At 38.8% G+C, this 24,155-nt stretch overlaps 1 protein-coding gene across 1 annotated transcript in view; it reads right to left on the bottom strand.

Annotated features, from left to right (window-relative positions):
- Positions 1–1,860: 1,860 nt before the first annotated feature.
- RYa (RYamide) overlaps positions 1,861–24,155 on the bottom strand; it is a 31,579-nt gene continuing 9,284 nt past the window's right edge. Inside the window, exons 2-5 of the mRNA XM_022064729.2 lie at positions 8,001–8,129; positions 3,451–3,612; positions 2,665–2,758; positions 1,861–2,076 (exon numbers count right to left, since the gene is read on the bottom strand). Coding sequence (XP_021920421.1) covers positions 2,034–2,076; positions 2,665–2,758; positions 3,451–3,612; positions 8,001–8,124 — 423 coding nt within the window. The 5' untranslated portion in view covers positions 8,125–8,129 and the 3' untranslated portion in view covers positions 1,861–2,033. The remainder of the gene's footprint in view (positions 2,077–2,664; positions 2,759–3,450; positions 3,613–8,000; positions 8,130–24,155) is intronic.

Below are 24,155 nucleotides of genomic sequence, written 5' to 3'. Positions count from 1 at the left end.
ATGCGGATATTATGCAAAGAGCAGCACCTGTTTGTATGAAGGGAATTTTATTCGAACCTGATTTAAATGGTGGTATTGACCAGGTAACATTTCCGTTTGGGCGCTTGCTTCCTCTGGCAAGTTGCAGTTCGAAGAGTTACGTCTTGCTTAATACGTATTTGCCGTGTGTTAAAGAATGGAGGGCATAGGTACTAGTTGTGTTTATTATTTACTAAAAGATTTGCGATTGTTTAATAGGATAACGAAATATACGTGACTTATTTAACTTCGAATATTGTGTAATGGGTAAAAGATACATCTAGCAAGTAGCTCACGTTGTCCCGTACTGTGTGGGGCGAAGAAGGATGTGGTAAGTGATGACATTTTGTTTGATTAAGCACTATGACTGTAATAATATACGCATATATCATGTTGTGATTACGCTGTGGGCGTAGCATTTGTTTATGCCTATAATATTATTTATACTAATCTGCCAAGTTTATAAGGAACTGTAAAGTCTCGACAACAAAATTACGGAATGTAGTAAATTGACATTTACTTAAGACAAACTGAAGCTTCGGCGATCTTTTCGTTCCATAGTCGGACTCGAGGACATCGGTAGAACTTTTAAGTCTTTTGTAGTTTTACAATTCTCTTCCGAATTGGACCTACATTTATTGTCCGATCTCAGTCTATAAAAGCATGCCATAGAAGTGTTAGGGCATGTTGAAGTCAACCTAAACACTGAAGATGGAAGCAGAATGCTCCTCCGAAACTTTGGTATATAATCAGTTAAGGAAACGAAGACTTGAGTCAAAAGTCTTTATTGTTTATGGATTTCAGTAGTTTGCGTAAACTCGAATATTAAAGAAGTGATCATATTTGTACTCCAACAATGAAACATACCCGCATTGCGTGATCGAAAATAATCGATAATTCCATTATCAAGTCCTCGCATCAGTTAATATCTCGATGTTTCATACTGTCGAATGAGTTTATTCTAAACAAAAAAGGAGAACACGTTTACTGTTGTGAAACAAAAGAGATTTATTTCAACTGGACCCACTTGCTAGCTCTAGAATGAGTTCAAGAAGACATTTACATTTAGAATTTTTATTACGCGGTTCACCATGTTGAAGCTTTAGATTTTTTTTGTATGTATCGTGAAATTTGCCCCTAATATGATTAGTAATTGAAACATAAATATGATAGGTAAGGACTTAGTGGTAATAGGAAATAGTTGTAAATATCTTGGCAGACGTTGTCGAAATTTTAATTGGCCTCCATTTTGTTATGAGATTACAGTCGTGACTTTACCGACGATTGTAGGGGCTTCATATTAAAATCCTTCAGCTGGTTTGTACGCGGAACGTCGTTTATAAAGTCTAAACCTGTGGTTTTAGTAATTTCTGTATGTACTGCGGTTAGTAGTGCCTATCCCAGGAACGCACGCAAAGCCACGACTACCTCTAATCTAATCACGGTATCACCATGCTAGGCGCCTGGGACAGCCGTCATATTTCCTGCACTCTGAATATGCCATGGACGTAATTTGCTCGCGTACTTTCTATGTTAATTATCTATACTTACATCACCATCTTACAATGTAACATTGAACAATAATGTGACTAGAAGGCTCAGAATTCGTGCGTCAAGCCAGAGCACACATTTTCATTGTTAGTCTATTACGAGTCCTGTGACATTGGCGTTAAATAACACAGGGCGATTAAGTAAGGATAAGAATATTTCACCAAAATGTTCTGAGACGTCTCAGTCACAGATTTTGCGAATATTTTTCCACAGTTGTCGCAAATACATTTTATGAATCACCCTGTACAAACAGACTTCAGGGAATTGTTGCGTTATAATTGATGCCACACGCTCGTTTAATGTTTATTATTAATACAAATACATACAGTAACGGAAATAAAAACACATCGGATGAACAGAAAGTTGAAATGCCATTATTCGACCTAGATTCCCGACCAAAATCTAGGGTAAACAATGTGCACTATGTACACACGTTGACTGGGAGATTCATAAAAGGGCTCGCCTCACTCGTGCTCGCTACTGGCGTCCTCACTAGAGTTGCCTTTCCTGCAAGAAAATAAAGCAACTTCAAAATGCGAGAAATAAAAGAGGTCATGTTGGCGGTGCGTGTTTCTCCTCCCCTACATAAATGCTGAGACTAAACACTAATTTGTTTCTCAGAACGATAGATTGTAGCTACAGGGTGTTTGAAAGAATTTGTTCGGTAAAAATTCTGCTTTCTTAAGCCTTCAGTTTGTCTTATCCTCTCTTTTCCTTTAGTTATTGCCGTGTTTTTAAGCGTTAATTTCGCAATTATTGTAAGAGCTACAATATATATATATATATATATATATATATATATATATATATTAAAAAAAATAACAGTAACATGGATAAAATTTTGATCGGGACGCGGTCTCTGCAGGACATAAACGTCAAGTAGTTACTCCGCAGCGCAAATTTTGTCTTGATGTTCAAATTACCGTCAAATTTAATTCTGATTCACACCAATTTACTTATTTTGGTCTACACGATCTTTTAAATGTAGACCGGTCCCAAGCCGTGAGCGTTTTAGCACATCACCGCCTTGTAGAAACGTAGTATCATTCTCACCCTGAAGTCTGCATGCCTCCAGGTGCGAAAAAAAGTTGTTACCTTTTGTAACAGCGGTACAAGTTGGCCACGCCAGTATACATGCAGGCCACCTGGCTATTGGTATCCTCTGTTGGTACCAGCACCCCGACTGTTTCTGAAACATCAGTAATTGTCCTTTTTAAAGGGGTGAGTTGAAATCGGGACTTTCTTGGAATTTGTCTGTCGTCATGTTTTTTTTTTGAAAAGAGGGGAGGGACAGTTGGTTCCGATAAAAAGACCTAACTTATGTCAGTCTTTTCAAAAACATAGACGATAGACAAAGTCAAAGATTTAGCGATCCAGATCGATATTTATCACTGTCGATACCCAGTTGTAATCTGCAGATCGATTAACAGCTTTCGTAATGCCAGCGTTTTAAACTGAATAATATAATTGAGGGGAGATAAAACAGAATGTCATTTGACCTTATTACCGACTGACTTATCGAGTTGGGCATTGTGTTATTTTCCTCCAAATTACAGATGGCAGCACTATCTTGCCTCTACCGAGGTGTTTTTCTAGGGGGTAAAACGGCTGGAGCGTGAAGATGATTATTTATCTCCATCTAGTGCCGAGGTTAAGAATGCACGGAGCTTTAACTCCACTTTTACACACGTCTGAATTCAGTGGTGCTCAGGCAAAGTCCAGGGTACTCTTTAATAGGCCACGACAATTATTAGAAAATCCTTTAACGTGTTCATCCTCCAATGCCATTAGATACTTCATAACGCCTTCAGTTGAGCGAGCATCGTCAAATGAGCTCAAGAAAGTGACGTAGTAGATTAGGCTCTTTTATTCGGTACGTACCGTCGGTTGTTGTTAAAGGCTCTTCGCTTCGTTTCCCGTACCGGCTACCGATAAAGAACCTGTCGTTCCTCACGGCCACTTCCACGGGATTGTTGCCTCCCTGCCGCCTCCCGCCGCCGCCCCCACTGCTCCTCCCGTAGCGACTTCCGCTCCAAAACATGCCTGAAACAAGTGTCACTTCACTAACAACAGAATTGACTTAGAGGCGAAGAACGGATTGGCGCTTAATCCATTTTAGAGAACTCTTAAAAAACGTGTAAGTCCACTGACTCGTGATTTCAATTGTCGTACATTTTTAAAGCCCTTATTATGACGACGAAGATAATGATAAATTCTTCTAACCCCGAATGACGGTCTCAGGGAACAACACAGATTGATTTCACGTTCGTTTAACCCTTGGTACTCTGTAAAAAGAGCTTAAGTCATTGACTTAAGCCCTTCTTACTGAGACTAGAGAAATTACTTTCGCATATTTGTCGCTGTCCTCGGCAGTCTCGTCGTTTGTTGGACAGATTGACGATGCAATTTTCGGCGTAAGATAAATCTACCAGCATAAATAGAATAGTTACGTGGCGAGAAATGGAACTAGTGAAACCACCGTTGTATTTAATGGCAGAACGTCAGCGCCCTCACGTAGATAACCACTGGCCTTTGTCGGGATATAGCAGTCTTACAACTTCCCGTGAAACTTTCCAGCCGTCGGATTTTTAAAAATACTTCATTGTTGGTCCTGTATAACGGCACAGTCACTTGATAGCGAGTCCCCAGGTGCGGGCAGTGTTCATAAAACGTGAAATATGACAACCACTCGCCTACGCAGAATTCTGTGTGAAATGCAGATGTTACAAACTTTCACACTTCGCGATTATTATTCTTATTTTGTAGGTTTTTCTCCTCTGATTTTGGAAAATTTACACTGTTCCGACCCTTATATAATCCTAGGCGTACATCACCAATAACAATGATTGTTTTTGCTTTAAAATACAATTTGTTAAGACCAATTGTTTGCTTAATATGTCGACATCTGTTCATTAGTTATGTTGCGACTGTTGCATATCCAGTAGAGGGAATTTTTACGTGAAGGATCAACAGAGAACATATAAATGTCTTGGAAATTTTGAGTAGGAACACGAATACCAACCGTTTCACATTAGGCAAGAGTAAAATTTGATGCCAGTGTTGATAATAATGAGGAGAAACGCTTCTAGGCGTAGTAATCTGGTACTAGGGTATGAAAATTTAATCAGTCCAAAACATTCTTATAATTATAATGGAGCCACGGTGGTCTAGCGGTTAGAAGGCTGGCCTTGTAATCCTGGGGTCTCGGGTTCGATTCCCGGCTGTGCCCGAATTTATAACTTGTGTTGGGCAAGGCCGTGGTCTAGGCAACACGGATTTTTCCTCCGAGGCATCCCAACAATTACTCCATTCACACACAGAAGAAGGCAATGGCAAACCACTTCTGGATCATCTGCCAAGAACGTATATGAACAGGTCTCAGTCCGAGAAAAGGATGGAAGGATCCTGTTCATATGGACCTGTCGTCAGACAGAACACTAAATAAAAATGGATTTGAGAAAAAATCCATTGTTAACGGAAGCTGTTTTTTCTTTTATTTGCGTAATATTCTTTGCGCAGTTTAAAATTTGCGTATAAATTGCTTTCTAATTGTTATTGTTTATCTATTCTTGCATCATGAGTTGTATTTATAAAATAAAATCTTTCTGTTGTTTAAAAATGCGTATATTATCCAAAGGACTGGTCTCTCTGAGGCAGAAATTCGTCCGTGACATGTAAGAGGGCATTTGTGCGCATTTCTGCTCGCTGTATTTATCGGAACATAGAACATTAGAATGACCTAACTTCCTCGCCGCGAGACATCTTGACACTACAATGCGAGACTCGCTTTGTAACGTAACAATGGCCTCGTCACCCTCACATGTTCTGCTATGTCATTCCAGCATCTGGTCCAATATATAGAAGGCCCTGGAATCGATCGAGTATACAGGTGAAACATTTCTTTTGGTCGTGACGCAATAAAGGTACGAGAATTGAACCCGTGGTTTCTCAATACAAGGAAGTGATTGTGGTGCATCCTGGTAAATAGATTTCCCGCACTACAAGGGCTCTTCAACTGCTTATTCTTATTTCTTGTCGCCGGAAACGTTCGAATGTATTTACAAAATGTCTGCTTTACCCTGTAAGACTTTATACGGAAATTCTTCGAAGCAGACGGCAAATGCGAGAAGTATTCTAGGCTTATGGAATGATGTTCAGTCATCCGCTTATGCGGGTCACTGAGGTACATTTTGTGACAAAAATTAATCGACTCCATTGTGGACCTCATGATCCCAATGGGAGTCTTTCTTTAACCATTGATAGCCTAGTGGTAACTATATGTACCACCTGCTTTCACAATCAGTAACTCTGCGTTTTGTATTTATGTGTTTCGTATTATTCTCACTGTGAACAGCGATTATTTCCTTAAACGTCGTTAACCAGTTCATCTTTGTAATGGTGAAGTGTGGTGTTTTCTTCGCGGTACGGACTGAATCATTAAATATAATTCAGACGAACTATGATTTGCAGAATAAACCGCGATTATTTCCTTAAACGGCGTTAACCAGTTGATCTTTGTAATGGTGAAGAGTAGTGTTTTCTTCGCGGTACGGACTGAATCATTAAATATAATTTAGACGAACTATGATTTGCGGAATAAACCGCGATTATTTCCTTAAACGGCGTTAACCAGTTGATCTTTGTAATGGTGAAGTGTGGTGTTTTCTTCGCGGTACGGACTGAATCATTAAATATAATTCAGACCAACTATGATTTGCGGAATAAACCGCGATTATTTCCTTAAACGGCGTTAACCAGTTGATCTTCGTAATGGTGAAGTGTGGTGTTTTCTTCGCGGTACGGACTGAATCATTAAATATAATTCAGACGAACTATGATTTGCGGAATAAACCGCGATTATTTCCTTAAACGGCGTTAACCAGTTGATCTTTGTAATGGTGAAGTGTGGTGTTTTCTTCGCGGTACGGACTGAATCATTAAATATAATTCAGACGAACTATGATTTGCGGAATAAACCGCGATTATTTCCTTAAACGGCGTTAACCAGTTGATCTTTGTAATGGTGAAGTGTGGTGTTTTCTTCGCGGTACGGACTGAATCATTAAATATAATTCAGACGAACTATGATTTGCGGAATAAACCGCGATTATTTCCTTAAACGGCGTTAACCAGTTGATCTTTGTAATGGTGAAGAGTAGTGTTTTCTTCGCGGTACGGACTGAATCATTAAATATAATTCAGACGAACTCAGCTTTCGCTAATACAAAGTTCAAAATTCCGCCTTTTATGCCAATCATCACACTAAAGCCTTCACTCTTACTTTATCCTTAACAGAAGGACGAGCGGGCATTGCCTCGGGACCTTCTAGCTATAAGATGCTCTTTCTCCCCCCCAGATATCGAAGTGCCTCTCACTTCTCCCCCACCAATTTCCTCTTTCTCTCTCTCTATGATTTGCGGAATAAACCGCGATTATTTCCTTAAACGGCGTTAACCAGTTGATCTTTGTAATGGTGAAGTGTGGTGTTTTCTTTGCGGTACGGACTGAATTCTTAAATATTATTCAGACGAACTATGATTTGCAGAATAAACCGCGATTATTTCCTTAAACGGCGTTAACCAGTTGATCTTTGTAATGGTGAAGTGTGGTGTTTTCTTCGCGGTACGGACTGAATTCTTAAATATTATTCAGACGAACTATGATTTGCAGAATAAACCGCGATTATTTCCTTAAACGGCGTTAACCAGTTGATCTTTGCAATGTTGAAGTGAAGTGTTTTCTTCGCGGTACGGACTGAATCATTAAATATAATTCAGACGAACTATGATTTGCGGAATAAACCGCGATTATTTCCTTAAACGGCGTTAACCAGTTGATCTTTGCAATGTTGAAGTGAAGTGTTTTCTTCGCGGTACGGACTGAATCATTAAATATAATTCAGACGAACTATGATTTGCAGAATAAACCGCGATTATTTCCTTAAACGGCGTTAACCAGTTGATCTTTGCAATGTTGAAGTGAAGTGTTTTCTTCGCGGTACGGACTGAATCATTAAATATAATTCAGACGAACTATGATTTGCAGAATAAACCGCGATTATTTCCTTAAACGGCGTTAACCAGTTGATCTTTGTAATGGTGAAGTGTGGTGTTTTCTTCGCGGTACGGACTGAATCATTAAATATAATTCAGACGAACTATGATTTGCGGAATAAACCGCGATTATTTCCTTAAACGGCGTTAACCAGTTGATCTTTGTAATGGTGAAGTGTGGTGTTTTCTTCGCGGTACGGACTGAATCATTAAATATAATTCAGACGAACTATGATTTGCGGAATAAACCGCGATTATTTCCTTAAACGGCGTTAACCAGTTGATCTTTGTAATGGTGAGGTGTGGTGTTTTCTTTGCGGTACGGACTGAATTCTTAAATTACATTTGGATGAGCTGAGGGTCGCTGGTTCTACTTACTCCTCTGGGCCAGGTCTCGCTTTCCGTAGCGACCGCTGGTGTAGAACTGAGCTGATAATGCCAGAGTCACCAGTGAGCAGGTCACCAGCATGATCAGAATCACCACACTGCTTGCGGAGGCCATGGTTTCTGCAACGAGAACACAGATGTTACCTTCCGCACGAACAGACAGTATAGTTTACAAAAGTCTCGTTATATCAACGTTCAGTTAATGAATTTTTGCATTTGATAGCAACTCAGCTTGTCAAGAAATTCCCGTCCTTTTATGAAACCCGAAAATCCATTCCCGCTCGTCTTAGGACTGTTTTTGTTCAGTTTTAGAATCGAATAAGTCTTTATTCTTACGCTGAGGTGTTAACAGATGACGTACGATTAGTTTAATTTCCGTTCTTTCACAAACTGACAATGCAGTTAATCTCTGACAAGTTATTTAATTTTCCTTCGTGCAAAATTTCTTATTACAGGCGTTCGGTTCTTACTAGAGCAGTGGTATTCAACCTTTTTTGTTCGCGCACTCCCAGATATAATTTCTCTTCAACTTTGTACCCCCAAAGTTGTTGGTGTATAATTCAAGTTATACGTAGTATATAATCTACATCTAAAATAAATTAAATCAATTACATTACTGATTATTCAGTGTTTATCATAAAATAATATATATATTTTTTTAAATTTCACGTACCCCTTAAGATGTCTTCGCGTACCCCCAGATATAATTTCACTTCAACTTTGTACCCCCAAAGTTGTTGGCGTGTAATCCAAGTTATACGTAGTATACAATCTACATCTAAAATAAATTAAATAAATTATATTACTGATTATTCAGTGTTTATCATAAAATAATATATATTTTTTTAAATTTCACGTACCCCCTAAGATGTTTTCGCGTACCCCAGGTTGAATACCACTGATCTAGACGACTGTTAGATCTTGATTCCAAATAAGACTTTGATGTCTATATTTAAGTGTACATGTTCAACGTGCTAATTATGAGCCTAATTAGGTTTGTAGACTGATTTTTGTCGTGTGTAATAAAATATAAAGAAACAGTGTTTTGGAAACGAAGGGCTGGTCCATGTACCAGGAAGTGTCGAGAATCACCCACGTCGAGTGGAACATGACTTTGAATTACCGACAGCTGTGACTTCATGACAATGAAAAGCCATGGACACGTCGTGTCGGTTGATTCAATCCCACAAAAATTGTAGGTTTATCCTCTGTTTTATTCATAGTCACGGTTCAATTATAAGGCTTGTCTCTCGTCGCGATTCCGCGCCGGTAATCCGTTTGCGGTGTTTCCAGACACGCCCCATATAATTGTTAACAACCTGTTGCAGGCCTTTGTTCGTGCTCAAAACCCGAAGAACTCCCGTCTTCAAATTAGGCATCAAAGTCGTTCTCATATGAGATTATGGGTTCTCATCGCATTAAAGATGTCGAAACTGATATTCTTGTGTGCGTTTGTATGTAAAAAACCAACAATTTGCGAGGAATATACTCGCTCCATCTTCAAGGTTGAAGTTTGTGACGTTTGTTTGATGAATTTTATAGTTCCGAGCGATTAGGTCTTGTAGATTTTAATGTCACCAGTAATACTAATAAGATTTAGCAGAAGTTTCAATGACAGTCATCGACGCGAGACGAAAATCATTAACCCCTTTGTCGTGGTGTTTATAAAAATGTATATTTTTAAATTCAGTATATTACAGGGATGTACACCCGGACTACAATGTTAATAAGACTTCTTTTCTCACTGCCAGGGAATTGGCATTTAAAGATTAAACGAGTACAAATAGGGTAATGGTGGGATATAACGGAATCTTACAAGTGATGTCGTGATAAACATACTTTCTCTAACTTCAGAGCTGAAGTCAGATTTGATTGATCTCAACTGGCGAATTGTTATTGTAGAGTTGGATGAAAGTCGATCGATACACAACGTACAAAGTTATGTTGGTGTCCGATTCTGGGGTCGGGCGTCTCGATATGGTTAATAATAACGTGAACTTTAATTCTGCCTGCTGTTAAAATCAAATTTGTGTCTACCTTCGAAAACAAGACACAGGTTTGTTGTTGGAAAATGGCTACTGGGTAGAGTGAGAATTAGGAGAGAAGATAACATTAAGATGTATCTTATGGAAGTTAATGAAGTCTGGAGATGCAAGTCGCTCAGGATCGGGCTTTCGTATTAACTATGTTGTACCATTGGTCTAGCGGTTAGAACGCTGGCCTTGTAATCCTGGGGGTCTCGGGTTCGATTCCCGGCGGTGCCCGAATTTATAACTTGTGTTGGGCAAGGCCGTGGTCTAGGCAACACGGAGTTTTCCTCCGTGGCATCCCAACAATTACTCCATTCACACACAGAAGAAGGCAATGGCAAACCACTTCTGGATCATCTGCCAAGAACGTATATGAACAGGTCCCAGTCCGAGAAAAGGATGGAAGGGTCCTGTTCATATGGACCTGTCCTCAGACAGAACACTAAATAATAATAAGATGAGGTGGTCTAGCGGTTAGAACGCTGGCCTTGTAATCCTGGGGTCTCGGGTTCGATTCCCGGCGGTGCCCGAATTTATAACTTGTGTTGGGCAAGGCCGTGGTCTAGGCAACGCGGAGTTTTCCTCCGTGGCATCCCAACAATTACTCCATTCACACACAGAGGAAGGCAATGGCAAACCACTTCTGGATCATCTGCCAAGAACGTATATGAACAGGTCCCAGTCCGAGAAAAGGATGGAAGGATCCTGTTCATATGGACCTGTCGTCACACAGAACACTACAAATAAATAGTGTTAATTCTGTAAGAACCCTAAGATCGTCTCCAGAACATCATCAGCTGTGATAATTCACGCCCACTCTATGAATATCTGGCAAATATAAAAGTCTCTTTTACTGGTAATCAGGCGAATTAAATTATTTGTGTTCATCAGTGTGAATGTGGCACACCTCGTCAAATTACGTGTTCAACAGATACTGGGGGAAACCGGGGTGCATTGGTGCAGCTATTAGCGGACTTCAAAGAAAGATTATGTTTCAATCAGGAGAACAGTACAATGTTGTAATTAAATTTGGAGTAACAACAACAAAAAAACAATAAAATGCGGGTAGACTCATTCACTTCGATCCGCAGTTGCAAACAGGATTTTACTTCTAGAGACTACATTGATTTTGTTCGGTTATGGAGACATCAGTGTAAATGTTTTTATTGAAGATTACAATCTTTTGGGACTTTTCAGAGGTTCTGGCTGCCTCTGAAATATCATTTAGCCAGTAAATAAATTCACCTCCCTTTGTGGAACCCGAAGGCTCATTATCGTGTTTAAAGGAGCCCGCCATATTGATCCTGTTCACATCTCACCCTCGTCTTGGTAACGGATAAATTAGTTTAACCCTTTGAAGTCAAAGCTCGTATAAAATTTAGAAGAATTTTGATTCTAAATAATATTTAACTATTCAGACCCTACCGCGAAGAAAACACAAATCTTCACCATTACAAAGATCAACTGGTTAACGCTGTTTAAGGAAATTATCGTTGTTTATGAATCTAGTCCGTACCGCGAAGAAAACACCACACTTCACCATTACGAAGATAAACTGGAAAACGCTGTTTAAGGAAATAACAGCTGTTTGCGGTTTTAACCATACGAAACTCTCAAAAACTGAAAAGAGAGTCACTTATTGTTGAAGCAGGTGTTATCATTTGTCTCAAAAGTGTTTTTGTGTGTCGTATTAAGAAAGTCGCAGGGGGTTGGTCACAACCTGGTACGTGTTGGGCCCGCGTGTCCGGTTTCATATGACGCGAACACCCTCCGGTCTACGGGGCGAACATTTTTCACGAAAAACAACACCGTGAGCGAGATGTTGGGTGCTTGGCTTGCGGATAAGAAGGGCCCAAGCACATCTGACAATTGATTTCTTTTTTTTGTGTTCTGGCGGAAGTGTGTCACGGGGAAAATAATTGAATTATCGGGAGGAAGTTAAGAAGAAATGACGTTTAAACACTCCTGTGAACTTTGCGTTCCAACTGTGGCATTGTTGTAAGCCTTCTACCTACCGACAAACATTTTAGAAGAGGGACGCATTTACAATGCACTCGCTGTTAAAATAAGAATTTGGAGTTTAGAGTTTCCAGACGCGTTCTCTTTGATTTATCATCCTTGCTGTTTTTAATGTTCGTTAATTGCATATTACAATGTAATGTCAAAAAGATTTTCGTAACAATTGAACTATTGTAGTTTAATGTAAAAGAAACGAGGCACGTGACTTTAACTTAAGAATCATTTTGTATGATTATTGAGCGAAATATTCACAGGAGATTAAAATTTCGTTCGATTTTAATTTCAATATTTGATGTCAGGTTCCTAACAATTTAAGGTTAGGTTAGGTTTACCAAGTTTCAGTTTGCATGCTCAGGTTGGCTAGAGAATTTTATCGGACTTAAATATGGAGCGAAGTTTAAATGTAAAATTTTTTTTTTTGCACGAATTACATTGTTTAACAACACGTGCCCTTTTGTGCGTGGTAGGTGAATGATGACGGCTATGGCATTAGGAAGTGACTGATGAGGGACATACCTTTCCATCAAGAGACTGTCAATTTCCTGTTTGAGGAGTTTCTCTTTTGTTTGGGAAGGTGACGTCATCGTATCGATGGTAATGGTATTGTTCATTGTGGCAGCTGACTGATTAGTCACGGCCTGTTGGATATGATGTCTCAGAGGAGACCACAACCTAATTGCGTTATTGCGTCATACCTCTCCTCCATCCGTCGTCACACACTTTTGCTACAAGGCCTCTGGATTAATTTTAACATTTTAAGTCCAGTGGTAACTATATGTACCACTTACATTAACATTCTATAATTCTGCATTTTGTATTCATGGATTTCGTAAGATTAAATATCGATTATTTCCTTAAACAGCCTTAACCAGTTGATCTTTGTAATGGTGAAGTGAAGTGTTTTCTTTTCGGTACGGACTGAAATATTAAATATAATTCAGACGAACTATGATTCTCGGAATAAACCGCGATTATTTCCTTAAACAGCGTTAACCAGTTGATCTTTGTAATGGTGAAGTGCTGTGTTTTCTTCGCGGTACGGACTGAAATCTTAAATATTATTCAGACGAGTTCTGGCTTCAAAGGATTAAGTAATCGTGGTCTGCTTTAAATTTTCGCGGGAAGAAATAAAATTATCTTTTTTCAGGTTTAAAGAATTTTCATGTGTGACTCTTCTTGAACGGGAGGTCCGTGGCCAGGATGCAACATGTTGTGTTATGTCTTACGATTCTGCTAAAGTTTTCAGAGGACTAGCAATTTATCTGTAGGCCTACTGTCTATTTAATATTTTTTTTAAAAGTAAATTTAATTACGCGCTTGTGCACAGGCAACGCTTCTGTAACTGGCCAACTGATGACTTCCGCCTGGCATTGCAGTTTTAATTTAGTCTAAAACCAAAATGAACTGAGTTTTATCCTGCTGGGGAAGACAGATGCATTGATACGTTTATGAAACTTGTCGGAACTCGGTTGGATTTTTTTTTTAATATGGTAGCGGTTTGTCACTTAATTAAAGTGATTGCAGGTTTCGAATTGCCGACATTTAAAACTATCTGTTCAAGCAATTGCATATAGATTACGAATTTCGTCCGCATTACAACGTTCCTACTCTTTCTCGTTATTTACGAGACAGAATTCCGAGAAAAAGCGAGTGGTTTTGTCCACTGTTTATTTCTTGTGTTGAAAAGTATCATTCTGCCCTCATCTGTGTGTTTTAACTGCAGAGGTTGGCTAGTTAGAGTTTTAGCGAAGTAAATAATTTAACCAACTTTAAACTGTTGAAACAAGGTACAAGCTGGTTCTGTATTAAGTAAGATCAGGTATGTCACTTAAGTATTGATTCGTATTCATTAATTATACCAAAATATGTATGATACAGGAGAAACTTTTGATTCATTTACGTCTTCGTTCCCAGTACCGACGTCCCTTGCCAGTTTGTAGTGATTGTTAAACAATGCCTTCAACATGTGCACGGAAGAGTTTTTAAATAGACGGAGTGGATTTGACAAAATGATAACATTTTTCTCTCACGTTATTGTTAGTTATGAATTGAAAATGTAACGATTGACGGAGAAATTTATCATTATTACACATGAAGAATTAAATTATTATTCCTAATTCAATAAATATACAGGTCTATGCTTTTATTAATATTTTCTGTCTGAAATGAAAATAAAACAATCATGGTACACCCTGACATGATGGACCTGCAGTTTATCTCTCCTTATAAAATATGTTAAGTACCGGCTTTCAGATGGCGTTCGCATCGGAAAATCCGCCACGAGTTCTCGTTTTCGGAACGCAATCAGTCTAATGCAGAATTTTTGCATGTCCTTCGAGACAATCGTATATTTTTTAAAGTTCTTGTATCTCAAATGATCCGTTTAACGCATTGTCACCAGCAATCTCGCTCTTCAGGAAGTTTTTTAATCAGCCAGAGCGTATCGTTTTTGGTTGTTGTGAACAATGAAACAGACTGACAGGAGAGAGACCCCTCTACCGGAGGGCAACGCAAACATCATCAACTTGAAGAACTAATAGCGCGGTCGTCCGTGTGCAACAGTGAACTATAGCTCTGCGTAACGCAAGTGTAAATTTCTTCCTTCGAATTATGTCCCTCATTCTTATTATATATTTATCGACTTTCGTATTAATTTACCCATTGAAAAACTTTCTTTCTTTGTCATGCAGACATTTGTATCTCTGAAGATTTCCGTCTTCTGGGTTGTTGCACTGTGTAGTCTGGTCGATGTTTACCAATGTTTCAGAGGTCATACTGCCTCCGTCGTCAGAGTATGAAGATTTCCGTCTTCTGGGTTGTTGCGCTGTGTAGTCTGGTCGATGTTTACCGACGTTTCGGAGGTCATACTGCCTTTGTCATCAGAGTATGAAGATTTCTGTCTTCTGGGTTGTTGCGCTGTATAGTATGGTCGATGTTTACCAACGTTTCAGAGGTCATTCTGCCTCCGTCATCAGGGCGATGAGTATGAAGATTTCCGTCTTCTGGGTTGTTGCGCTGTGTAGTCTGGTCGATGTTTACCGACGTTTCGGAGGTCATACTGCCTTTGTCATCAGAGTATGAAGATTTCTGTCTTCTGGGTTGTTGCGCTGTATAGTATGGTCGATGTTTACCAACGTTTCAGAGGTCATTCTGCCTCCGTCATCAGGGCGATGAGTATGAAGATTTCTGTCTTCTGGGTTGTTGCGCTGTGTAGTCTGGTCGATGTTTACCAATGTTTCAGAGGTCATACTGCCTCCGTCGTCAGAGTATGAAGATTTCCGTCTTCTGGGTTGTTGCGCTGTGTAGTCTGGTCGATGTTTACCGACGTTTCGGAGGTCATACTGCCTTTGTCATCAGAGTATGAAGATTTCTGTCTTCTGGGTTGTTGCGCTGTATAGTATGGTCGATGTTTACCAACGTTTCAGAGGTCATACTGCCTCCGTCATCAGGGCGATGAGTATGAAGATTTCTGTCTTCTGGGTTGTTGCGCCGTGTAGTCTGGTCGATGTTTACCAACGTTTCAGAGGTCATACTGCCTCCGTCGTCAGAGTATGAAGATTTCCGTCTTCTGGGTTGTTGCGCTGTGTAGTCTGGTCGATGTTTACCGACGTTTCGGAGGTCATACTGCCTTTGTCATCAGAGTATGAAGATTTCTGTCTTCTGGGTTGTTGCGCTGTATAGTATGGTCGATGTTTACCAACGTTTCAGAGGTCATACTGCCTCCATCATCAGGGCGATGAATCTCTTTTACTGTTTCTTTGGTGACAACAAAACACGTTTCTCACAAATTTCCGAGCGTTTCCTTGATTTCTTCTAGACGTGCGTGATTCATCGACGTTCTGAAGAGTAACATGTACAGCAGGCCGGTTAATATTCTCTGTTGCGATAAGAGATTGGACCTTTTCGTTGAAATCCACTCGTCGCTGCGTCGTTGTCTGTGATCCTGCCCGAACAAGAGAAGTTTTGATAGTCCGTTGTCGTCCTGAGGCATGAAATCACGTGAAATGCCACGAGTAGCTTCCTGCCCACGTAGTCTGTCGGCTGTCGGCGGTCGCTTGGAAACGTTTGATCGGAAATAACTTTATTTCCTTTGCCTTTGTGTCAAATATTTAATTACATTATAATGCACCGACTGGGCTACATATGAAAGGGTAAAAATAATCACAAATTAAACTATTTAGTACTCGAGGTAATAATTACAGCCATGTTTAAAACGATACAGTTTTACCAAGAATTATTACGTCATCAGGATCATATAGAATAGATGAGTGATAAATTGTCACAAGTACCCCAAAAACCTACAGCTGGAATTATTAGAATAGATAACGTAACGCGCCAAATCGAAATGTGATAATTATAAATAGTCTCCACACATGTTGGTTTTCGTACCAAAATTTTATTTTAATGTGTTTATTTGAACGAATTACGAGAACGAAAGGAACATTAAGGGAGATGGAATGTGAAGACATTTTTTGGGTGGGGAGATGGAGAGGTTCTGGATCATATTCAATGGAGGTTTGTGGGGAAACCCTGGGTTCAAACCTCGGTCTCTGTATTGAGAACTTTAATCAATATGAAAATTTTTAAATGGCATTAAGAAATGTTAATCGTTGGTGTACCATTTAAACACTGTGAAACAGTATCCTGGTTTAGATATTAAAAAAAAATCTTGTTATCTGCCATATTCTCTAAGTAACAGCCATTTTTTGAAAATATGAAAGATTTGCCGTATACTTTCAACATTTTAACGCCCAGGTAATTGGAAACAAAGAAAAATTAAGTCTACATGTCACAATGCTTGGAGATTGGGCTGTGGTGAGAGCGACGGATTGCAAACGAAAAGTTTTTAAATTCCAGTTAAAAGCAGATGATACATTCACATTAATTCGGGATATAAGTAACAATTTTAAAGTTAAATGAATACGCCATTACTAATGAGTTTTGTTTCAAGTTGCAGATCGTAAAAGGTGAGACACAGGTGCCACGACCTGTCGTCCTTTTATCTATTGTACCGCCCACGCGGTTACAAAAATTGAAATTTAAACCGTCTTTAGCGTGTCTCACAGCGAACTGATAGGGCACTGAAGCTAATAGTAACATTAAAACCAGTCTAGTTGGTACTGATTTCTATTCTAATCGTCGCCTCTAATCTTGAAAATATAAATGTTTGCCAGTACAAAGAGAAACAGTCACCTGAAGATAGGATAATAAACAACTTTCGAAACATTGTTACAGCAAAACGTATACCTCAGACAATCGACAACACACTGTGTCATTTTTTAAGCATTTGATTGTTATTTCACACAACAACGCGGGTATAGTTAGGATGGGTCCAACCCAGACTGAACAAATGTTCTTTTCATGGGCAGACAAGCAGTCTTGCGATCCCAGAAGCCGTGTCGTGATTAAAGGACGGCCAGTTGGATCCCGGCCCCAGTGATCGTCATATTTTGTTTCGGTCTTCTAATTAGAAGAGAGGTTATGTTTGCACAATAATGCAACGAGAACGAGCCAAGTTTTAATTACATTCTGAAATAATTAGCTACGTATCAAGTTACCATAATTATTTTTGTTATGCAAGTATTATTTGCTTTGCAATGCTTTCCGGAAGTACACAGCACAGAATTTTCGAGGAGATTTTGAGATGCAGAACCTGGGATCTTCACAGCGCTGGGCATTTTGAGGGTAGTTGAGTGAAAGAGTGGAACAAGACGTCACAATGGTATGATTTATTAATAACTCTTTTCCACTCCTGTTTTTAAGGTAACGTGTGGTGAAATATTGATACGTTGAATTACCATAAGACCAGGGAGAATTTTAATACATATTTCGGAGTTTTTTAGGTTCAAATTAGGGCTGCGTTTTGTTGTGGGCCACTTTTATAGAGGAGACTGGTCATTATCACTTCATTTTAATTGTGTCGATTAGCTGACAGTAGACGAGGGTACTTACTAAGCAGTTCGCGTAGGCAGCGTGCTGTAATCAAGCGGTTCATGCCCCAATTTGCTTCATGCACCTCTGTGCCATTAGCCCGCACTACAGATTCTACAGTCCCAGACAATCAGACCCCATTCCAGTATTGTATCATCATTATCATTATAATGAACTATGAAGGATTATGTTTAATTGAATGAAACTAAGTCGTGTAGGTTACATTCAGGGAAACGAAAAATTTGCGTGATAATTTTTGCCCGGATAATTATCGTCATCAGTTTGATCTCATATACAGGAATTTAAGATTATTTGTTCTCTATATTCTTACCTTCGCTGGACCTTTTAAGTATTCAGCAGGGGCAGTTACAAAGCTGGACAGACCTACGACATACAATACACGCACTTTTCACCAGGGATTTCTCGTTTAGTGTCTGACTTCATCTTGGTTCAAGTCACGTGGAGAGGAAACCATATTTTGTCGTAATGGCAAGAATCAAAATACAGCTCTTTTCAGAGAATTCGAAACACGTCAATTTTGTAGCATTCAAAAACAGTTGAAATACAAAATGCTACCTCGCTCTGATCTGCAGTCTAAATTCTCTTCACATTTTGTCGAGCTGTCGACCCGCAAAGGTTAAAATATCACTAGAAATCCGTATTTAAGAATTCAGCCCGTACCGCGAAGAAAACACAACGCTTTACCATTACGAAGATGAACTGGTTAACGCTGTTTAATGAAATAATCGCTGTTTACAGTGAGAATCTTAAGAAACACGTAAATATAAAATGGAGAATTAATTATTGTTGAAGCAGATGGTACGTATAATTACCATTGGGCTTAGAATTCGACAAGCATTGGTTTTAGTCATGAAGAACAAGGCCTCTCTCTCTCTCTCTTTACAACGAGCGGAAATACGATACTTGAGACGCTGACCGTCACATCCGGTCGCACTACCTCACCGCGTAGATAATGGAACAAATTGAATTAGATAAATAAATTACACAGGGACAATTAAGGCGATGAGGCACCGCCATGGTGCCACGTCACAATGAGCAACATCGATTACAGGGCGCGTTCTGAAATGCCGCTAAGCGACACGTGTTTATTTGAATGGGATGGTAGCTGTGTCATAATTTGCTGCGAGACTTATGGGGGCGGTTTCATTACAGACAAGGCTCACGAAATGATCGTGTTATATTGTGGGTTCTTTCTCTGGGTGAGTTGGCGAAGAGCTTAAGTTAAAATTATTTGGTTAGGATGCATGGATTGAATTTTCATCCAAACTGTTTGTTCCACATAGAGAAATATAACTCTTACACAGGACTAATTTAACATATGCCCCTTTAACACTTCTGGATTTCGTGTGCCTAGCTGTAGCGATTATGACGTATATTTGTTAAAATTTATCAAGGAATTGTTGATATGGAATAAATATATTTGGGCAGTGTTACTGGTTTTTGTTCTAGGCGCAAATGGAGTTAAAAAAAAATTGTTCAAAATTTTAAAATGCGTTTTTCAGTACATATTTTAAGATAACATGTATTTTTTCTTTCTTTCAAACATTCTAAAATAATTGTAGATCTTTAGATAAACTTTTTAAAACTAAAGTTATTCTTGTTTTTTTTTTTAAACATGTATCTCTGTTGTGAATATTTAACAAAATGCCCCGAAAAGGTAATATTATCCGGCACGATACAATGCGATATCAGTAATGCGAATATATTTTCGACAATAGATTCGTACGTCACGGTCGGTGAGATACGTAAGCAACAAAGAACACGACTTGAAAATGTGTCTGGACCAATGCTTTTCACACTTGTATTATTAGTGTTTAAACAGATGAGATTTTCACGACACCACTGATTTTTTTCTCATGTATTGTCGTATTTTCCCGGCCACCGTGCCTGTGAATGAACTGTTGAATGCAAATTGATTGTGGGTTGGAGCCAGGACCCACAGATACCGCAAGCAAAACCCACGAAGCCAGTCCGGTGCAAGTAGGCTATTCATAAAGTTGGAGATGTGAACGCTGGCTTTCGTAGGAGTGGATTCATTTCACTGTCGGGCAAATGAATTGACCGATCTGAGAGACTTGTCAGTTTGACGATTATTTGATAACACATTTGTTCATCGGGGCAATACAATGGCACAACTAACATATATGTCTCTCTGTTGTTGTTGTTGTTTTTGCCCTGTAAAGACAAAATTTGAAGTGACACATAATAAATGCGGGACGTAATAAATCCACAATAAGATAGTTCACGTTCTCAAATACATGATGTCGATTATAATAATTTTAAGGATGATTTGTTTTCTTATCTAGTGATGTATTAACTGTAGGTCTGTCACATAAGTCCGTACATACTAGGCTAAAGGTTTGACGACCTGGGTTCGATCCCCGACGGGGGCAGAGGATTTTTCAGGCTGTGGGATCCATCCAGCCTCTTATCCAGCAGGGTACCGGGATTATTTTTTCAAGGTTAAATCAACCGGAGCGTTAAGCTAACCAATCACTAGATAGTGCCGAGATTAACAACTGCAAGGTTTAAATACAATTAAAGTAAAAAGTCCAAATATTGGTTAACGTAACTAAAGGTTTTTGTGGTTTTCCTAATTGTATCCATGTAAGTGCCTCATAGAACCTTAAAGTAGTCCACGGCCGCTTCATTCATTAATGATTTTGTCGTTGGATGTCGTGTACCGTGTTTTCTCGGTTTTAAGACTCGCTCTGTTGCATTTTAAATTTTTTGAAATCGTGGCGCGTCTTAAAGTCGAGAAAGTGCGATAACCTTGAGCTAATCGTAACGTTGTTAAAATAGATAAATCTATAAGCGATGTTTCAAATGTAATACTAAAGAGATATTACATATCTCTGCTCACAAGTCGCTTGTTAAATTTGTGATTTTGAGAATGTAAAGTAGTGATGACGTAGGTGCGGTGGGCAGAGCCCCGTTGTAAATCGCGAAACGTATTTTCAAGTCGTCGAGGAAAGGGTTCGACGAGCAATAAATCACTTATAAGTCTTAATGGAACAGGTGGGCCCTAATCCCACATTTAAACCTGCTAATTCTATTCAGGATTTACCTCTGACAGTTTTTAAATCTTTTTCGATACTATTAGAAGGCGCACTGCAGGCAAGAACGACACAACGGACAAATCAATAAATAAGACGTAAAACGTAATACGTGATTAATCGACGAAGAATATCTTGATGCGCCATTAGATCTCCTCTCACTTATGAAGGCGTAAGTAACTGGTGTTAAATTAATATTGTAAGAATGCCACCTCACCCGACCAACATACATTTCATTCAGTTGGCGAAAAATGCAAAGAATATTCCATGGAACCACCAATTAATCCTTTCAAGTAAATATTATTTAAGAATCCAGTCCGTACCGCGAAGAAAACACAACTCTTCACCATTACGAAGATCAACTGGTTAACCATCTGAAGCCTAAGCTCGTCTAAATAATATTTAAGAATTCAGTCCGTACCGCGAAGAAAACACAACTCTTCACCATTACGAAGATCAACTGGTTGACACTTTGAAGCCTGAGCTCGTCTAAATAATATTTAAGAATTCAGTCCGTACCGCGAAGAAAACAGCTCACTTCACCAATACAAAGATCAACTGGTTAACCCTTTGAAGCCTAAGCTCGTCTAAATAACATTTAAGAATTCAGTCCGTCCCGCTAAGAAAACACAGGACTTCACCATTACGAAGATCAACTGGTTAACCCTTTGAAGCCTAAGCTCGTCTAAATAATATTTAAGAATTCAGTCCGTACCAAAAAGAAAACACTTCATTTCACCATTACAAAGATCAACTGGTTAACCCTTTGCAGCCTAAGCTCGTCTAAATAATATTTAAGAATTCAGTCCGTACCGCGAAGAAAACAGCTCACTTCACCAATACAAAGATCAACTGGTTAACCCTTTGAAGCCTACGCTCGTCTAAATAATATTTAAGAATTCAGTCCGTACCGCTAAGAAAACACAGGACTTCACCATTACGAAGATCAACTGGTTAACCCTTTGCAGCCTAAGCTCGTCTAAATAATATTTAAGAATTCAGTCCGTACCGCGAAGTAAACACAACTCTTCACCATTACAAAGATCAACTGGTTAACGCTGTTTAAGGAAATAATCGCTGTTTATAGCAAAAATCATACGAAACACATAAATACGCTACACAAAACATCCATTCTTTGCAACACCCATTTTGGCCACCAGATCTCAGCACCTCAATGTCCACCTCACAAAGTTCCTCATCCGTCATTTTGTTTTCACCGCTTATAGGATCTTCAAAAGTACGATTTTGAGGTCGTGCAGAATGGCACAACCTCCACATCAAATTTAATCTAAATCCGTCCAGTGGTTCTCGAGTTGAATCGACTGGACAGACAGACAGACACGACCAGTCCAGTTCTCGCAAAGAACTTGGTGCAAAAAACGTAAAGAGACGCATACACAGACGTTTTGGCTATTTTAAAAAGTTGGTACTTCGTGTTATTTCAACACACGCGTGGCAGAAATTTTTCGGTACTTTGTTTCGTTCATGACACTTGAACCGGAAGTGTGGCACGAGTTGCTATGGTAACGACTGAAAAATGACTTGCGAAGCGTGTCCTGTGATCTTAGTATGTAAAGAGATTCCATTCATTAGGTTATTCATGAGTCAGCGATGCGAAGCATAGGAAGATAGAGGTATGGAGATTCTGTGGCAAACACTAGTGACGTTGTTACAAGCCGCGGTACAGCCATGTTCTTCTCTCGTTTGTGCCCCAACCGCACTGAAATTACGAGCGGTTGAAGTCAGTGACAAGCCTTCAGATTGCTATAAGACGAATTAGCCCGTTTTCACTGGTCGAGTGGAATGTTTTGTTCACGAAATAGTGATAATTTAATATTTTAATATTTTCCGTCAAATCACACCGGTATGTTTTATTAAATTAATTTAATTTTACTTATACATTCTACTATTTATTTACTTCCATCATTTTGTTTTCTATATTACTCCATAATTATTAATGTTTTATTTATTTAAATCATTGCTTTACAGACTAATATTGAACATCATATGAACCACGCCATATAAAAAACAATACCTTCGTTCTAATATATAAGAGTAATCTGATAAGAACATTTCAAATAAACTGCATAACATTGTAAATGATTGTAATTCGAGTTTTAAATTTTTACTAATCTAATTTATATCTGAGGACGGTTAAATATAACCGAAACATGTCGTAAGAGAACGTTCCAATTTGTAAATCGATCATTCGATGCGGAACGTGAAATGATATTTTAAATTTTTTTATATTTTATTATCTTATTAAAATTGTGATTTGACGGAAAATGTTAAAATATTAACCTAATTCACAATATGACGCAAATATACTACCTTAGTGATAATTTAGTATTTTGGATTTTAGCCATTTGTGGATTTGAGTAACACACAATTCGGTCCATATTAGTAACGGAATCTTATGAAATTTAAATAGGATGTTCTTGGCACTCCACAAATAAAAAGCATTATACAGCCATTTATAGCCAAAGCTCGTATAAATTAGGGGAGGACGGGGGAATGGCGGTCAGGCACTATTCTGACGAACGGTACCAGATAGAAGCTTCAAGCTGGTGATGACATCCAATGCTTGATTCAGTGAAGTTCAAAAGCGAATTAAGCTATTTGCGTCTGGTGCAGTTACCGAGATAATTGCAAGCCTCAAAGAGAGAAAGAAACTCTGATGGAAGAATCCGAAGGAAAGTTGGACTTGGCTTCATCAGAAGAGGACGCCGACATAAACGATCAAAATATTCTTGACGAAAATGAAGACGATGACATAGAAACATTGTGAAATATGTTTAATTTGTGAGAAATTTGGGAAAGACGGAGAACTCTGGCTTAGATGTACAGGCTGTGGTATCTGGGTACATGCAGAATGCAGTGGCTGGGAATTTCCGGATGGTCATCTTTGTGATCTGTGTTTGAGAAGAAGAAATATAAAATGAAAAAGGTTATTGAAGACTTCTATCTTAACATTCTGTTAGAATTTGTACGTTCAGATGATTTAGACGTGTACATATTTTGTGAACTAAGATATATGCCTATTACTTACTAAGAAAATACATTTTATTCACTTAATATCTTATTTACTT

This window comes from Zootermopsis nevadensis, unplaced genomic scaffold (genome assembly GCF_977971745.1).
Source record: "Zootermopsis nevadensis isolate Lab colony 2312 unplaced genomic scaffold, Znev_1.0 Znev_ptg000021l, whole genome shotgun sequence".
In the NCBI taxonomy this organism is placed as follows: Eukaryota; Metazoa; Arthropoda; class Insecta; order Blattodea; family Termopsidae; genus Zootermopsis; species Zootermopsis nevadensis.
The sequence above is the reverse complement of the archived record's forward strand: the minus strand, read 5'-3'. Positions and strand labels throughout refer to the sequence as shown.